At 39.7% G+C, this 18,214-nt stretch overlaps 1 protein-coding gene across 3 annotated transcripts in view; it reads left to right on the forward strand.

Moving 5' to 3' along the window:
* Window positions 1-18,214, forward strand: part of LOC114494221 (CD302 antigen) — a 148,937-nt gene that overhangs the window by 106,403 nt on the left and 24,320 nt on the right. For all 3 annotated transcript variants that reach the window (XM_036023423.1, XM_028509161.2, XM_036023422.1), the window contains one exon: window positions 9,928-10,038. In XM_036023423.1, coding sequence (XP_035879316.1) covers window positions 9,928-10,038 — 111 coding nt within the window. The remainder of the gene's footprint in view (window positions 1-9,927; window positions 10,039-18,214) is intronic.

An 18,214-nucleotide genomic window follows, 5' to 3' on the forward strand; every position in this document is an offset into this window, starting at 1 on the left:
TTATTCTAATTTATAATAAAAGAACAAAAAATTTTTAGATAAATAATTCAAAAAGCAGACGGGATAATGGGATTGTAATTTCTTTCAAATTATTTTATTTCTGCTTTGAACTCATCTCACAATTGAATTTGAAGCACTGAATCATCTTAATCTGTTGATGAGACTTTTTCTGACCCTTGTGGATGGCACAGTTATGTTTCAGGGGAAATTTCCTCACATACAGTTTTTCTAAATTTCAAATGTTAATAAATGCTTACTTTTCTTCCAATGAAAAAGTAAAATTGCAGTTAGGTCTTATTTCAGGACTTCTGTCATTATTGAGAAGCTTGTAAAAACTGTGCTCATGTATTAAAAACTAGTTTTACAAGTGTCATTGACAATTTTATAATTCATATCGAGTATTTCATTCCTTTTGTGGGTCATTTTATATTTTGAGGGTAAATCTTGAGACTGATTCTCTAAGAAAATGGACCAGGGCTGCCCAGTGACCCAGCGAAGAGGAGCAGAGTGACACTGACTGGCATCCCCATTCTATGAATAAATGTCATGAGAACTCTTCTGAGAAGGAGTGTGAGGGGACAAGGGGGAGGTGGACATCTTGGAAGCTGCGTGGGAAGGGTGAGGTGGAAAGGAGACGGGGTCGCAGGGTGACTGGAGTTCCTTGAGATTCAGGGAGATCTCGAAGCCAGGGCCTCCAGGCTCTGGATTAGTCAGAGACTTGGAACAGCCACTGCCTCCTCCTATATACACGGTAAATGTCATAAACAGCTTCTCCTCTTGCTTTGTCTATGCCACCGTTGCCCTGTGGAAGGTAAGTGACTGAAGCTCATATCTTAATGGGAGAAGGGGCAAAGGTCTTATTGGTGACAAAGAAAAAAAATACAGTTTTTGCCTTTCGTTTGTTAACATTTAGAACAAGTATGTCCCAAGGATCACTTCCTCTTATGCTGTGCCTGGTTGTTTAAAAAAAGAAATTATAAGGGAACAGAGAGTTCTATGAGAACTAACCAGTAATGTAAAATATTCCTGTAGATATGCCATTTTATTTTAGTACAAGGTAATTTTAGGTAGAGCAACTATATGAAAACTTTTGGAGTTAAGTACAAGCTTTAAAATTGTCATCAGGCTCCAAAATTTCTGTACTAATTAAATCAATAGAATTATAAAATTATAAAATCCATAAAGAGTTATATAGGTATATTATTAATAACAATCTATCTTTTAGGAATGCTGCAAAAAAGTAACAGTAATAGAAAAGGACTTTGAAGAGAGCTTTGCGGGCAGGGTTTTTTTCTTTTAGAAGAGTATATTTATTGAGATATACTTTATGGAAATATTACAGAACCTGTAATTGAAAACTTATGGCAATATTTTGGGGAGGCGGGATTATAGCAGGGGTCGTTAGCATTGAAGGAGGCTCAGTTCAGCATTCCACTCATGAAGTACATGAACTTCAACGACTTTACTCACAGAAAATACTCAACCTCAACTTCAGTCAAAATCATTTTCACCAGGGGCCACACTTGCCTTCAAAGGGCCAAATGTAATTTCAGAACTGTGTAAGTGTAACTACTCCTTAAAAGTTGAGAGCTCAGTGCTGCCGCCGGGTGGAAACAAAGTGCTGGGCTGTATAAAACAAGGTGGAGGGCTGGATTCAGCCCGTGGGCCTTGTGTTGGCCACCTGTGCTACTTGAATATTGTTCTCAAAATAAAACTAACTTTATCTCTTAATGCTTAAAGCTTGTTCCTGTGACCTGTAGCAAGAGAAGAAGGGTTCAGTGCTGAATAAACTAACTGGAATTACTGCTAGTGCCGAAATGAGCCTCAGGGAAACGCAGTTGAAAGATTTGAGGAAGTGAGTCACCAGTTTTTATATTTTTCTGCCTATAACTCTTCCTCTTTCTTTAAAACTGATTTTGAGGGAGAGAGACATTGATTTGTTGTTGCACTTATTTATGATTTATGTATTCATTGGTTGCCCCTTTTATGTACCCTGACCTGGAATCAAACCGGTGACCCTCCACTTCTCAGTCTGTCACTCGATCCACTGAGCCACACCAGCCAGGGCTATATGTCTTCTGATACCTTCCTTAGACACCTTTCTAAGATTGCAACCATAACACCTACCCTACACTAAGGATCTTACTTCTCTTACTTCTCCTTAGTACCTGGGACTATCTGTGATCGCTTGCCTCCAAGATGGGCCATCTTGGCAAATGATGCCTCCTGGCATTCGTGCTTTGTGTAGCTCACCCACACACTGATTAGGGCTGACCTTTATAACCAACAGGATATTGTGGAAATAACAGCATGAGTTCCAAAGCTGGATTATAAAAGACATTGCACTTTTACCTTGTTCTCATTTGAGTCACTTGACCCTTGAGCAGCCCAGTGGAGAAGTCACATGGTGAGGAACTGAGGCTTCCTCCCCACCACCAGCACCAGCTCACCATCCACATGAGGGAGCCTTCCTAGAGGCTGAGCCTCCTTGGTTTTTGGGTGGGTGTCGCCCTGGCCAACATCTTTGAGTGCAACTCCATGAGATACCCCAAGCCAGCATCACCCAGCTAAGCGGCTGCTTCCCAATTCCTGACGCAGACAAACTGTGTGAAATACTGTGGGGTTTTTTGTTGTTGTTGTTGTTCATTTAAGCTGCTAATTTGCTACCTAGCAATAGATTGCTATTATACCATCTAAATATAAAACAGCTTCTAACATATTATTTCACTTACTTGTCTTTGTGTGTCTGCCTCAACTAGTATAAGCTCTAGGACAGCAGGAATTTTTTTCCATTTTGTCCACTGTGGAATCTGTAGCCCCTAGGCAAATTCTCACAATAGCCCTTTGAGATTAGGTGCTGTTATCATACCCATTTCACAAATAAGGAACTGCAGCACAGTAAAGTTAAGTTACTTAGCCAGGAATGTGTGGTTAGAGCTGGACTTTGTCTCCACAGCTGAACAAGCCTGATCAGAGCCCTGCACTGTCCTGCTTCTCTGCTTCTCTGCCTGCTCTCGTTTTACAGACGGACGAGACATTGTGATAGCTATTACTGGGGGGGGGGGGGGGGGGGGGGAGGTGCCGGGAAGCTAAATTTAAGACAAGGTCTCTGTTTCCATGTAGTTAACAGTCCAGTTGGGAACCAAGATAAACATCACATCAGATAGTGAGCCCACAGGGCAGGATTTGGTGAGTACCATGTGAGTGTGTGGAAGTCACCAAAGGGCAACATGCCCCTTTTTCAAAAAGAATGGCTACCTGTGGTTCTCAATCATAGACCTTCACAGTTTGTGCCATATTGAGCTCACCACTCTAACCATACTGATCAAAATAGGGAGGATTTCCAAAATCAAAGGCTGGGCAGAGGCCCAAGGTAGGAAACTGGTATAATAACCCTAAGAGGCCCATGTGACTGCTGAGATAAGAGCTTTGCCTTGCTTACTACCCCATGTATCTTCACAATAGATCTCTGTCATTTAGGGTAACTGAGTGAGTCTGTAATCTCGTAACCAGAAAGGGCCTCTCACACCAGTACAGTGCACAGTCCTGCAGAAGTTCGAGGAGTCAGAGGTTACAGAGAAGGTTGGACATGTCCGGAGAATTGTCACATGAGCTAGCAACGAAATAGGAATGTATTTTAATCAGTAGATACTTTATGTATCAGAGTTCATTATAAAGTATAAGAACTACAAATACACAAAAGTAATTTGTAAATTTTACCTTGGTGTTGAATATATTTTTGTGACTTAATAGATATGCTTTATTCCACATAAACAGTATTTTTAAATTATTGATTTTAATATTTATTTTCATTTTTCAATATTCTTGAGTTATTTATTACCAATAGAAAATACTATTTGTAGCCCTGGCTGGTGTGGCTCAGTGGATTGAGTACCAGCCCACAAACCAAAGGGTCACTGGTTCAATTCCCAGTCGGGTTACATGCCTTGGTTGCAGACCAGGTCCCCAGTAGGGCGTGCTCAAGAGGCAACCACACATTGATGTTTCTCTCCCTTTCTTTCTCCCTCCCTTTCCCTCTCTCTAAAAATAAATAAATAAAATATTTAAAAACTAAAATAAAATACTATGTATAGCTTTGACTAGGAATAATAGAAGAGAACATTTCTTAATTTGTGGTTCAAGAACTTCCAGTGATTTATAAAGGTGTCTCAAGTGTCATTAAGTGTAATGGAGTCTGTTTCCTTTTTAATCTTTTAAAAAATTTCCATAAAGCTAAAGAAAATATAACAAATGGAACCAGGAAAAAATAGAAGAAAAAAAATCAAATTTTCCAGTTTAGAATATTTGCCCTGTGACAATCTGAGTTTCACTCTGGAAATGACTGTTTTGTCTATTATGTCTAATACAGAAAACATTATCTGGTGGCAGAAGGAAGAGGAAGGAGGGAGAGACCTGTCTAGTTTACTCAATCAACAAATATTTGATTCCTTACTTGGTGCCTCTTATTGTGCTAGGTATTTTTTTGTCTTTTTTCCCCTTTTTGCATGGCAAACTCATTTATCCTGTGAGTCGGCGCTCAAATATTGTCTCCTTTTTGAATTGTCCCTTACTCTGTAGGTTATTTGTTCTTTCTTCAATGGTTTTATAGCATTTTGCCTATCAGACATTTGCTATATGTGTCATGTTTATACATCATACTCTCCCATCAGACTGAACATGTTAGGGTGGGACTCATTCCTCTTTATATCCCTTTCTCCTTCCTCCTCAGCGCTACCCATTCTACCGGACACACAGGAGTTACTAAGCAAATATTTGTTGGATGGATGATGGCTAGATGGACAAACGGTTGTTGACGACTTGTCCAAAAGTGTGAAAGTGGGAATTCTGCTCCTGACTCTAACAGAGTGGGAGACTAATGCTGCCCTGAGAACAACTAGAAAACCCAGATCAAATCCCATAAGACTTGTATTTACAGCTCAGATTGCTGCTGTGGCTGTTGGTTGACACGAGCCTAATAATGTGTTACTTTCCCCCCTTAGGAGAATTGCCAACATTTAAAGCAGCTCAAAGCAGAGCAGAGTTTGGGGCAGTCTCATGGTGTTTAAGAAGGCAAAACTTTGAGTTTTAACTTGCCAGAGAGGAGGAGCTCTAGTTAAGACCCACGTTTTCAAATGAGGTCCGTAGATACCAGGCCTCACAAAGGCTGTAGCACCTGCTCCGGTCAGCTCAGCCCCAACCGCATGAAGGCAATCCTCCACACCCTAGCTGCCCACTGGGTTCCTTTGTAGAGGAGAATAACATCATAAGGAGTCTCTACAGATGTTTTGTTTTCTTTTTACACAATTTCTGGTATTTGATTTAAAAAATGAAATAAAATAAAACAAACTACCAGGCATAACAAAAGACTAACAAACAAAAGGGGAAAAACAAAAATAAAAAAAGACTGTTAAGGGACTGAGAAATTAGAGTTATCAGGAATGTACTTTAAAATAATTATAATAAGTCCAAGGATGTAGATAATAAGATGGAGAATTTCATCAAAGACCCAGAATCTATAAAAATATAAACAGATTGAAATTCTGTATCTGAAAAATCACTGACATTATGCACTCAGTAGATGCGTTTCACAACCTTTTTGTTAAAACTGAAGAGTAGATTAGTAAACCAGAAAGAACAAGATTATAGTATGGAGAGTCAGAAGTATTGAAAATATACAAAAGACTGAAGAGAACATATGGGACATGGTGAAAAGTCTAACATACACGTATATAATGTGAGTCCCAGAAAGGGAAGAGGGAGAAAATGGAGTGCTACTGGAAGTGATTATAGCCTAGAACTTTCCAAAAGTGACCAATAAAAATAAGCTACAGAATCCACTAGTACGTTGATAATTAAGATTAAAAAAAAAAAAAACACGAGGCATATCACTGTCAAACTGCTAAAAACCAAAGACAAAGAAAATCTTGAAAGCAGATAGAAAGAGCCACAATTAAACTGATGAGATTTCTCTGTAGGAATGATCAAAGTCAAAACAATAAAATTACATCTTAAATGACAGATAAACTGCCATTGTAGAATTCTGTACTTGCAAAAATATCCTTCAAACATGATGGGAGTATAAAGACATTTACAAAAAATCAACAAGTGAGGGAGTTTGTAGTAAACCTACACCTAAAATTAACACCACAGGAATTTCTTCAAATGGAAAATGATCCCAGTTGGTAACAGAAAAATGTAAGGGGGAATGAAGAACAACAGAGTAGGTTAATATGTGTTTAAATATAAAGGAATATTGACCATTTGAAATAGTAATAAAACAGTAATACCAAGGAGGGGAAGTCCATGAAACTAAGTGTTACAAGATCCTAGCATTGTCTAAGAAGTGGTAAAAGTACAAATTTATTTTAGGTGCTAATAAATTCTAGTAAGGTGGCATGTTGTAGTTGTCATGTTACTCACTACAGACATAAAATTAAAGAATATATAATTAATACGATAAAAGAAAAATGTAATTAAAAATGTTTAGTAATCCAAAAAGAAGACAAAAGGGGGAAAAGGAACACAAAACAAGTAGGACAAATAGAAAACAAATCATAAGATGGTCAATATAAACTCAAATACATTAGTAACTTCATTAAATATTATATTATTATAATTAAAGGCAAAGATTATCAAACAATTTTTTAAAACCCTGCTTGCTGCTTATAAAAATTATAACTACTTTGGAAAAGTGTTTGGCCTTATCTGCCAAACCTAGACACATGTATACACTCTACAACCCAGCAATTCACTTCTGGAAATATAATCACAAGAAAGCATTCATATGTGCACCAAAAGAAGTGCACAGGACATTTACAGCAGGGTTACTTGTACTGGCCACCAGCTAGAACCTACCCAGATATTCATCAACAGAGGAACGAATAAATTCATACAACACAATATAGCAGTGAGAAAGAACACCCTATGACTACACACTACAACGTGAATGAATCTCATATAAGTACTGTTTCTCCAAAGAAACTAGACACAAAAGAGTACGTACTGCCTGATTTCATTATTATAAAATTCAAAAATAGGCAAAAGTAATCTATGGTGCTAGAAATTAGGATAATGATTACCTTTGAAGGGGAGTGGTGACCAAAAAAAGTTCATATTCTGTTTATCTTGATAATTATATGGGTATATCCATTTTACGAACATTCACCAAGCTAAGCTGTGTATTTATGACTTACACATAGTATGGTATATTTCAATTAAAAGTTTACTTTTTAAAAATCATATTAAAAGTATTAGAATTGGCAGCAAGTTCAGTCCAGTTATAAGAGATAAGAAACTTATTGTACTTCTAGAAGGAAAAGATGAATACTCTGGAAAGAGCGTCTGAAGATGCCAAAAAGATGATAAATTAAGCTATTTAAGGATGAAGAGAGAGCATTCATTCAGCGAAATATTTAAATTCTTACAGTCCAAGAGCTTTCTGAGGTGTTGGAAATCCAAAGATTAATAGGTCCCCTTGTCAGAAAGGTCACTGGTGTTGTGGGAAAGGGACCATTCTTGGACGTAACAATGAAACTATGTGATTTGAGCACCTTCCTTGAATTAGGCACTAAGCTCTGCAGTTTTGTAGCTTCTTATCTAAAGCTGACAACAATTCATTGAGGGGTTTTTTCCCCCTTGAGGAAACAGGAAATAAGTTGTCCTTAGTCTGTTTGACATCAAAGCCATGTATGTTCCTTTAGGTACTTTACCCAGCCATTGGATGGCATTTCAGAAGAGAAGGAACTATGTGATTAGATTTCAAGTGGAAGTCAACATAAATTCCAGTGGTGAAGCCTTGGAGAAGACGGTATACATGGTAGGCCCAGACCTCAAAGGATGAGCAGACAGGGAATAATGTTTGATGACCTGAAAGTGGATTTAGAGAAACAAAAGTCTTTTGTTCTGAGTAAGGGCCAGCCTTTCAAAGAAGGCAGCAGAGATGTATACTGAAAGTGAGGTGGGGAAGTGCTGTTTCTCAGGAAGGGGATCGAGGGGCTAGCTGCTCCTTATACAGACTTTCCAACAAGAGCCTTGTTTTCAAGCTGCCCCTGAACCCTCCTCCTATAAAGGTGTCTGGTCTCTCCAATTCCTGAACATTTCTGGAGTTTGTTGCTTTTTAAATGTTGAGATCATAGTGTACACACAATTTTATTGCCAGAATTATTTTTATTTAATATTTTATCAAGAGCATCTTCCCCAAGGAAAGTGCTTGTTGATAAAGCATCCCTATTCAAATACCTTTCAGCCATAATAGGAAAGATCTGGATTCCCAGGATTTTAAGCCAAGGTAGTCACACGTGTAACGCATGTTTAAAAAACAGCAGGAAAGGAAAAACCTGAACACAGAATAAATTGTACGTTGGAATACCTGCCCTCATGCTAATGCGTCTTGCATGGTTTAACTACTACATGAAGCACGCAGTATGAGGCCAGGGAAAAACTCAGGCCTCATACATCAGATAATTTTAAGTAGCCCATTGTATTAATTAGGTTATTGATCCAGCTGCTAAAATAATGACCTGAATTAACAGTGGATTTTGATAGGTAGAAGTTTCCTTTTGTTCTCGGTACAATCTGAATATGATATGATGGCTCCACCTAGGATCCTTCCATCTCATCGTCCTGTTATTCCCAGGCTGTTTCCACTATTTCCAGGATTAAAGTTGGCTTAACGACATTCCAGCCAGTGGGAAAGGGGCAATAAGTTTCAGAATGTACACTTCTTCCTCTTAAAGGCACATTTTACACATTTTACTTCTCCACACCTCATTGTCTAGAAGTTACTAGAAGCCTGGAAAATATTCTAGCTTGCTGACCATGGTGTACTTTGGGCTATATAAAAATCTGAGGTCTAGTATAGGGGACAGCTCATGGTCCCCCCATCATATTGTGAGCTTAACAAAATCAAGGTTGCTGAATTTAGACTAACATAGCACATTGTTAACTTCTGATCTTTGTAGTACAGCATTTTTCTACTTGTTTGTGTTGAAGTGATAATACTTACAGATCTTAAAACTAGGTAAAATCTTAGTGATTTTCCCTGTATAGACCTGAGAGAATATGGAAGATTAATGCCTTGTACTCCTTTATTCACTGGAATTCAGTGAATTCATCACATCCTTTGTCCATTCTGGACAGTGAAACCAAGCTCTTACAGGCCTACTTTTGCTTCTAATGGTAATAATGAATTTTCAGAACTAAGGCTTAAAAAGGCATACCTTTATAATGAACAACAACAACAGAAAAGACCAAGATACAAAGGAAATGCACCTCTAGCTCACAGCAGTAGAGGAAGAGATATGGTTCTGTTTCATAGGACCAATTCAAAGAGTCTCCTTTGATGAGGTGCTAAATTAAGAACATTCATAAGAATATCAGTCTTGTTTTCCTGTGCAATATGAAAACTTCTATGAATATTCATAACCCAGAAACATATTTTCTTCTCTGTTGTTGAAAGTATAATTTTAACAAGAGATATTGTAAAATTAAGACTTTTGGAACTATTACTGCATACTGCAAAGATAACTTTGAAGAGGGCTTGTAATTCTGTTTGTCTTAATAGTTTGTTGTCTTGGCAATAATGCTGTAATTTACATCTGAATTCCTAAGCAACCCAAAGACTTTGAACTTTACTCTGTAAAATCAGAAGAGAGTCATTTGCTCAGTTCTCTTTTCCACATATATGTTGGAGAGAAATAAATTCCTATCACACTCATCAACTTATTTTAACAAAGACTGAAAGCCCTTGTTCCTTCTGGTACTTTACCCAGCCACTGAACGGCATTCAGGAGGGGCTAGATTAACAAGGGCAACTGCCTTTCTTTTTTTCCTATGAAAATCGAAGAACTAATATCCTTATCTTTAGGAATTCATGAAATTCTTGTTTTCAAATTACTTAACAGCGTTTCTTTCTCTTTTCCCATATAGACTGTCCTTCATCCTCCTGGGTTCAGTTCCAAGACAGCTGTTACACTTTTCTTCAAGGAAATATCAAAGTAGAAAGCCTAGAGGATGTCAGAAATCAGTGCACTGACCATGGTAAGGAACCTATTCTTTTTTGTTTCTCTCAGAAATCAGCAAATAGTTTTCACTAATTCTTTTTTTTCTTTTTTTATATATTTTATTGATTATGCTATTACAGTTGTCCCATTTCCCCCTTCACTCCCCTCCACGCTGTACACCCTCTCCCACCCATAGCCCCCCACTTTAGTTCATGTCATGTGTCATACCTATGAGTTCTTTAGCTTCTACATTTCCCATACTATTCTTGCCCTCCCCCTATCTATTTTCAACCTACATTCTATGCTACTTATTCTCTGTACCTTTTCCCCCTCTCTCCTCCTCCCACCCCCCTGTTGCTAACCCTCCATGTGACCTCCATTTCTGTGGTTCTGTTCCTGTTCTAGTTGTTTGCTTAGTTTCTTTTGGTTTTGCTTTAGGTGTGGTTGTTAATAATTGTGAGTTTGCTGTCCTTTTACTCCACATGTTTTTTCTTTATCTTCTTTTCTTAGATAAGTCCCTTTAGCATTTCATAAAATAGGGGCTTGGTGATGATGAACTCCTTTAACTTGACCTTATTGGAGAAGCACTTTATCTGCCCTTCCATTCTAAATGAGAGCTTTGCTGGATAGAGCAATCTGGGATGTAGGTCCTTGTCTTTCATGACTTGGAATATTTCTTTCCAGCCCCTTCTTGCCTGTAAGGTCTCTTTTAAGAAATCAGCTGACAGTCTGATGGGAACTCCTTTGTAGGTTACTGTCCCCTTATCTCTTGCTGCTTCTAGGATTCTCTCCTTTGTTTTACTTTGGCTAATGTAATTATGATGTGCCTTGGTGTGTTTCTTCTTGGGTCCAACTTCTTTGGGGCTCTCTGAGCTTCCTGGATTTCTTGGAAGACTATTTCCTTTGCCAGATTGTGGAAGTTCTCCTTTATTATTTGTTCAGTCTGTTCAATACGTGCTCAATCTGTTGCTTTTCCTCTTCCCCTTCTGGTACCCCTATAATTCAGATGTTGGAACGTTTAAAGATGTCCTGGATGCTCTTAAGCTTCTCCTCGTTTTTTTGAATTCTTATTTCATCATGCTTTCCTGCTTGGTTGATTCTATCTTCCTTCTGGTCCACTGTATTGTTTTGAGACCCAGTTTCCTTCCCTTCACTATTGGCTTTCCTCTGTGTATCTACCTTCATCTCTTTTATGGTAACCTGTACTTTTTCATCTAATTTGCACCCAAAATCAACCAATTCCGTGAGCTTTCTGATCACCAGTGTTTTGAACTGTGCATCTGATAGATTGGCTATTTCTTGGTCACTCAAAAAGATGAGTCCTGGGGGACTGATCTGTTCTTCTGTTGGAAACATATCTCTCCCTGTCTCTCCTTTTTTTAAATTTTTTTTCCGGTCTGGTCGCTCTTGTTACGGTGAGGGGCGGACCCTTAGGTGTTCACCGGGGCTGGGCACCCCAGTGGCTAGATTGTGACATTATGTGTGGGGGCGCGGGAGGGAGGGAACAATGGCGGTAGTTCCGTTCTCCTGGGATCTTAGTCCCTTCTCTGGGATCCTGGGCTGCGATCTCTGCCCTGGTCCACAATCGTTGCCTCACTGGGTCTGCCAGCCGCAGCTTGCGTACTCAGGGATCACCACTGCATTTTTGCGTGCCCCGGATGGCTTTGGGGCCCATTTCACGCCAAGTTTTCCCCAACCTCCGCGCGCCACTGACCTGTGCCCACCTGGCTCCTCCTCTCCTACCAGTCTGGATGTATGGGTCTACTTCAACTTCTTGGCTGTCTGACTTCCATTCAGATAAATCCTCTGTCAGTCCTGGGTGTTATTCTAGCTGTAAATTGTTGTTGTTCTAATCTTGGTTGTGCAAGGAGGTACGGTGTGTCCACCTATTCCTCCATCTTGCTGGAAGTCCCACTAATTTCTTTTAAAACAATGGTTTTGTTGTAGCTCTCTTTGACCTGGATCCTTACAATAATTTTATTCTACAATATTCAAGCCACAGGCAGTGGAATTGGGTGTACATTTGACTCTTGGGCACCGAGACAGTCATTAGACAATAAAGTCCTGGCAGAGTGACAGAACTTTAGCAACAGCAGAGTCTATGTAATGTGCCTGCTCTGTGCCAGGCACTGTGCTTAATATGTTTTAAATGACTTCAGTTACTATGAAAAACCTGTTAAGTAGTTTATTATCAACCTCCTTCTGTCAAGAGAAAAAACTTAGTTCAGTTATTTGCTTGAGGTCACACAGGTAGGAATTGGCAGAGCCAGCATTCAAACAAGGGTCTCTCTGACTGCAGGACCAGAGTTTTTAATGACTGTTATTCAGCCCTGAAAGTGCTGTTTCAGGCATGTATGTGGACAGAAGTCAGGTTACATAGGACCATGGTGGTAAAGACTGTGGTAAAGAAGTATATATTAAAGAAAAATGAGAAAAGTCTATTTGCTAGAGGATATGCTCAGTGTTCTCTGGGAAATATATTTGTAATTTCACATTGTGAAATATTATAAATAAAAATGGTATTTTTTTAAAAAGATGTGTTTGGGTACTCTATATATTTCTTTTTTTTATAATTTTTTAAAAGATTTTATTTATTTATTTATTTTAGAGAGGGAAGGGAAGGGGAGAGAGAGAGAGAGAGAGAGAGGGAGAGAGAAACATCAATGTGAGGTTGCTGGGGGTTATGGCCTGCAACCCAGGAATGTACCCTGGCTGGGAATCGAACCTGGGACAATTTGGTTCCCAGCCCGTGCTCAATCCACTGAGCTACGCCAGCCAGGGCCTGGGTACTCTATATATTTCGTTTAGCCCAAAGTACATCCTGTTGTTAAGCTTCTAATTGTTGTGATCATCATTGGCTCAAAATTAAAGTATTATGTGGACGTCCAGTCAAGATGGCAGTATAGGTAAATGTACTCACCTCCTTGCACAACCACATCAAGATTTAGATAACTACACTACAGAACAATTATTATGCAGAACCGCCTGAAATCTAGCTGAACAGAAGTCCTAAAACTAGGGATTTAAGGAAGAAGCCACATGGTAGGAGAGGCAGAGACATGGAAGGGTCCCATACACACGTGGTACAGGTAAAAATCAGGAGGGAAATCTTGGCTCATGAGGTTCCCTTGAGGAGCAAGGTGTCTCACCCCCACAACAGGCCCCCAGCCCAAGGTTCTAGTGCCAGGAAGAGAAGTCCCTATAACTTCTGGCTATAAAAACCAGCTTGGATTGAGGCTAAGGGAGACAGAGGCTTGTAGAGTCCCAGGCAGTTCCTCCTAAAGGGCCCATGTGCATGTACTTACTTGGATTTATTCCTTCTACTTAGTGCCTACCTCAGGCACTAGGGTAGCAACTTGAAAGGAACCAAGGACATATAAGGAGGAAAGAAGTTGTCTGGTACCAGGGCGAGAGCTGTGGGGACAACTTTCTCCCAGACAACAGTGCTGGCAGAGGCCATCGTTCCTTTTTTGAGATGCCACCACCACCACCACCACAGAGCCAGTGGGCAGACGCCATATCTAAGTCTCCATCAACCTCACTGTTCATCCTGCCCTGATGATTCCCTGAGACCCTACCCCAACCAACTTACTGGCCCTCCCAAGCTATTTCCAGTGGCTTTTCCATACTAATGACCTGTATTGACTCCTGATTCAGACCTTCCTAAAATCTCTCAAACAAGCAGCATCTGGCCTTGGCATGCTGCATACCTCTCACTAAGTGACCCATAACTAGCAGCAGTCAGCCCTGGTTCACAAGTTGGCCTCACTTGGGCACCTCCAAGCCCAGCCCAAGTAACACTATCTGGAGATTGCTTTGTCACTCATGCTGAGTGGCGCTGAGCAGAATATAGGCAGCAGTTGACCTTGGCTTGCCCCTCCCAGGAGGCCCCAGAGCCAGTGCATCTGGTGGACAGCCTTAGAGCACATTGAAGCACCACCCAGCAAGTTCCACAAGCAACATGCTTAAGGCACGGACTCAGTGGGAACCAGAGCCCCACTGAAGTATGTTCTGCTCAGTAGGTTGGCCCCCTGCACAGTTGATTCTCCATGGTGGTTGGTGGTCACAGACAGTCCTTGCAGCTGTTTGGCCTGGGGGTAAATCCCTCTCATTGACATGCCAACAGCAATCAAGGCTCATCAACTACAACAAAAACATGCAGTGGTTCTGGCCAAGATGGAGGCATAGGTAGAAACATTTTGCTTCCTCACACAACCAAAAGAGGGATAACAACAAATTTAAAAACAATAAACAACCAGAACTACCAGAAAATCAAAATGCATGGAACTGTGACAACCAAGGAGTTAAAGAAACTTTCAGCCAGACTGGTAGGAGGGGCAGAGACAGACAACCAGTCAGGGAGGACCTGCAGCAAGGCTGTGGACCATATGGGCCACATGTAGGTGGGGCTGGCTGACCAGGAAACTAGACTCAAAACCTCTGACTGTAGGGGATTGTGAAGGTGGGTGAAACTCCCAGTTTCACAGGAGAGTTCATTGAAAAGTGGGGCTAGAGGAAACAGCATTGTTCCTTCTTTGACCCCTCCCCACAGACAGCACCACAATGCAGCAAAGAGGGTTGCCCCACCCTGGCAAATGCCTAAGGCCCCACCCCCTTTCAACATAACAGGTGTGCTAGGACAAAGATATATGGCCCAAATGAAAGAACAGATCAAAGCTCCAGAAAAAGAGCTAAATGAAGAGAAGATAGACAACCTATCTGATGCAGAGTTCAAAACACTAGTAATCAGGATGTGCACAGAAATGATTGTGCTTGGTTGCAAAATGAAGAAAGAAGTGAATGCTGCACAAAGGAAAATAAAGCAAAATATACAGGGAACCAACAGTGACAGGAAGGAAACCAGGACTCAAATCAATGATTTGGAACAAAAGGAGGAAATAAATATCCAATCAGAACAGAATGAAGAAACAAGAATTCACAAAATGAAGAGAGGCTTAGGAATCTCCAGGACATCTTTAAATGTTCCCACATCCAAATCATAGGGGTGCCAGAAGGAGAAGAGAAAGAATTGAAAATTTATTTGAACAAATAATGAAGAAAAATTTCCCAAATCTGTTGAAGAAAATAGACTTCCAGGAAGTCCAGGAAGCCCAGAGAGTGCCAGAGAAATTGGACCCAAAGAGGAACACACCATAATTAAGTTATCCAAGGTTAAAGATAAAGAGAGAATCTTAAAACCAGCAAGAGAAAAGGAGACAGTTACCTACAGAGGAGTTCCCATAGACTATCGGCTGATATCTCAAAAGAAATCTTGCAGGCAAGAAGGGGCTGGAACAAGTATGTGAAGTCATGAAAGGTAAGGACCTACATCCAAGATTACTCTATCCAGCACAGCTATCATTTAGAATGGAAGGGCAGATAAAGTGCTCCACAGATAAGGTCAAGTGAAAGGACTTCATCATCACCAAGCCCTTATATGATATGTTAAAGGGACTTATCTAAGAAGTAGAAGATCAAAAACTATGAACAGTAAAATGACAACAAACTCACAACTATCAACAACTGAACCTAAAAAACAAAAACTAAGCAAACAACTAGAACAGGAACAGAATCACAGAAATGGAGATCACATGGAAGGTTATCAGTGGGAAGGTGGAGGGGGAGAATGGAGGGGGAAGGTACAAGGAATAGGCAGCATAATGGGTGGGCATAAAATAGATAGGGGGAGGTTAGGAATAGTATAGGAAATGGAGAAACCAAAGAACTTATATGTACATGAACTAAGGTGGGGGGGATACTGGAGGGTGAGCAGTGCAGAGCAGAGTGGAGAGAAAGGGGAGAAAAAAATTGGGACAACTGTAACAGCATAATCAATAAAATACACTTTAAAAAAGGCTCAATTACAACAGAAGGGTGTACACAGCCCACAGGGAGGGAGAGAAGTACCTGGAGTGCCCAGCTTGGGTGACTGACAAAGTTGTGCATTAGATCCTACACAACACCTACCACATATGGTCACTCTACAAAGCTTGAGAGAGGAAGCAGCTCTTCCTAATACATAGGAACAAACAAAAGGAAGCTGCCAAAATAAGGAGACAAAGAAACATGGCCCAAATGAAAAAAAAAAAAAAAAAAAACAGAACAAAACTCCAGAAAAAGAACTAAACAAAATGTGGAGCCATGGCTGGGTAACTCAGTTGGTTGGAGCACTGTCCCATACACCAAAAGATTGTGGATTCGATTCCCAGTCAGAGCACATACCTGGGTTATGGGTTTGATCCCTGGCCAGGGCGAGTATGGGAGGCAACCAATTAATGTTTCTCTCTCACATCAAACTTTCTCTCTTGCTCCTCCTTTCCTCTCTCTCTACAAAAAAAAAAAAAAAACCAGTACAGGTGAAGATTAAAGAAATGGAGACAAGCAATCTAGTAGATGCAGAGTTCAAAACACTGGTTATAAGGATTCCCAAGGAACTTAGTGAAAACTTCAACAGCATGAAAAAGGACAGGGAAACCATAAAAAAGAACCAGTTAGAAATGAAGGATACAGCAACTGATAGGAAGAATAATTTATAGGGAATCAGGAGTAGAGTAGATGCAACTGAGAATCAAATCAGCAATTTGGAATATAAGGAATCAAAAAACACCCTATCAAAACAGCATAAAGAAAAAGGACCCCCCTTAATGAGAACAGTGTAAGGATCCTCTGGGACAGCTTCAAGCATATCAGCATTCCCATGATGGGGCACTGAAAGAAGAAGAGAGAAACCAAGACATTGGAAACCTATTTGGAAAAATAATAAGAGAAAACTTCCCTAACCCGGTGAAAGAGACAGACATACAAGTCCAGGAAGCGCAGACCATCCCATACAAGATGAATCCAAAGAGGCCCAGACAAGACACCTCATAATTAAAATGCAAAAGGTTAAAGACAAAGAGAGAATCTTAAAAGCAACAAGAGAAAAGAAGTTAGTTACCTACAAGGGAGCTCCCATAAGACTGTCAGCTGATTTCTCAATAGAAACTTTGCAGGCCAGAAGGGAGTTACAAGAAATAGTCGAAATGATGAACAGCAAGAACCTACGACCAAGATTACTGTACCCAGCAAAGCTATCATTTAGAATGGAAGAGCATATAAAGAGCTTCCCATACAAGAAAAAGCTAAAGGAATTCATCACCACCAAACCAGTATTACAAGAAATGTTAAAGATTCTTCAAGAAGAAAAAATTTTTAAAAGATAACAAATATGAACAATAAATTGGCAATAAATATATATCTATTAGCAGTTGAATCTAAAAAACAAAATAGATTAACTAGCAAAACAGAAACAGACTCATAGATACAGAGAACATTTTGACAGTTGACAGAGAAGAGTGTTGGGAGGATGGTGAAAAAGGTGAAGAGATTAAGAAACACAAATTGGTAGTTACAGAACAGTCATGAGGGTGTAAAGTACACCATAGGAAATATAGTCAATAATATTCTACTAAAAATGTATGGCTGTCAGATGAGTATGAGATTTATTGGGATGATCACTTACTAAGTTATATAATGTGTAATCACTAGAGTGTACACCTGAAACTAATGTAATACTGTATATGAGCTGTAGTTGAAAAAACAGAAAATGATTTTTAACCAACTGTGATGTGAGCTGGTGTCTTTTTCAACTGAAATATGTATGATGGTGAGATGTGAGTCCCTGATTCTTCAAAGGTACTTTTTGTTACTGTTTGAGATAAAAGATTTCTTGATGATTTCATTACATTTTGACTTAGGCATATTTATCACTCCAACATTTAGAAATGCCCTTTACCTAAAAAATACAATTTCTGACGACCCACAAAATATAACATTTTGGAAGAATATCAAATTGTATAATATTAGGGATACCTTAGTTAAAATCAATCTGTCATGGCCAGTGGTGGCTCACTTGGTTGGAACATTGTCCCATAAACCAAAAGTTTGCAGGTTCTATTCCAGGTCAGGGCACATACCTAGTTTGTGTGTTTAATTCCTAGTCAGGGCAAATATGAGAAGGCAACCAATTGATGTTTCTCTCTCACATCAGTGTTGCACTCTCTCTCCTTCCCTCTCTCCCTTTCTTCCTTCCTCCCTTCCTCCCTCTGTCTCTAAAAAGCAATGAAAAAATGTCTTCTGTTAAGGACAAAAAATCATATTCATTTATTAGAGAAGGAATAAAGGAAGCATAGAAGTTTTTAATCCTAGTGTCACATAGTATGCAATACATAGTT

The sequence above is a fragment of the Phyllostomus discolor genome, chromosome 4 (genome assembly GCF_004126475.2).
Source record: "Phyllostomus discolor isolate MPI-MPIP mPhyDis1 chromosome 4, mPhyDis1.pri.v3, whole genome shotgun sequence".
Lineage (NCBI taxonomy): Eukaryota > Metazoa > Chordata > Mammalia > Chiroptera > Phyllostomidae > Phyllostomus > Phyllostomus discolor.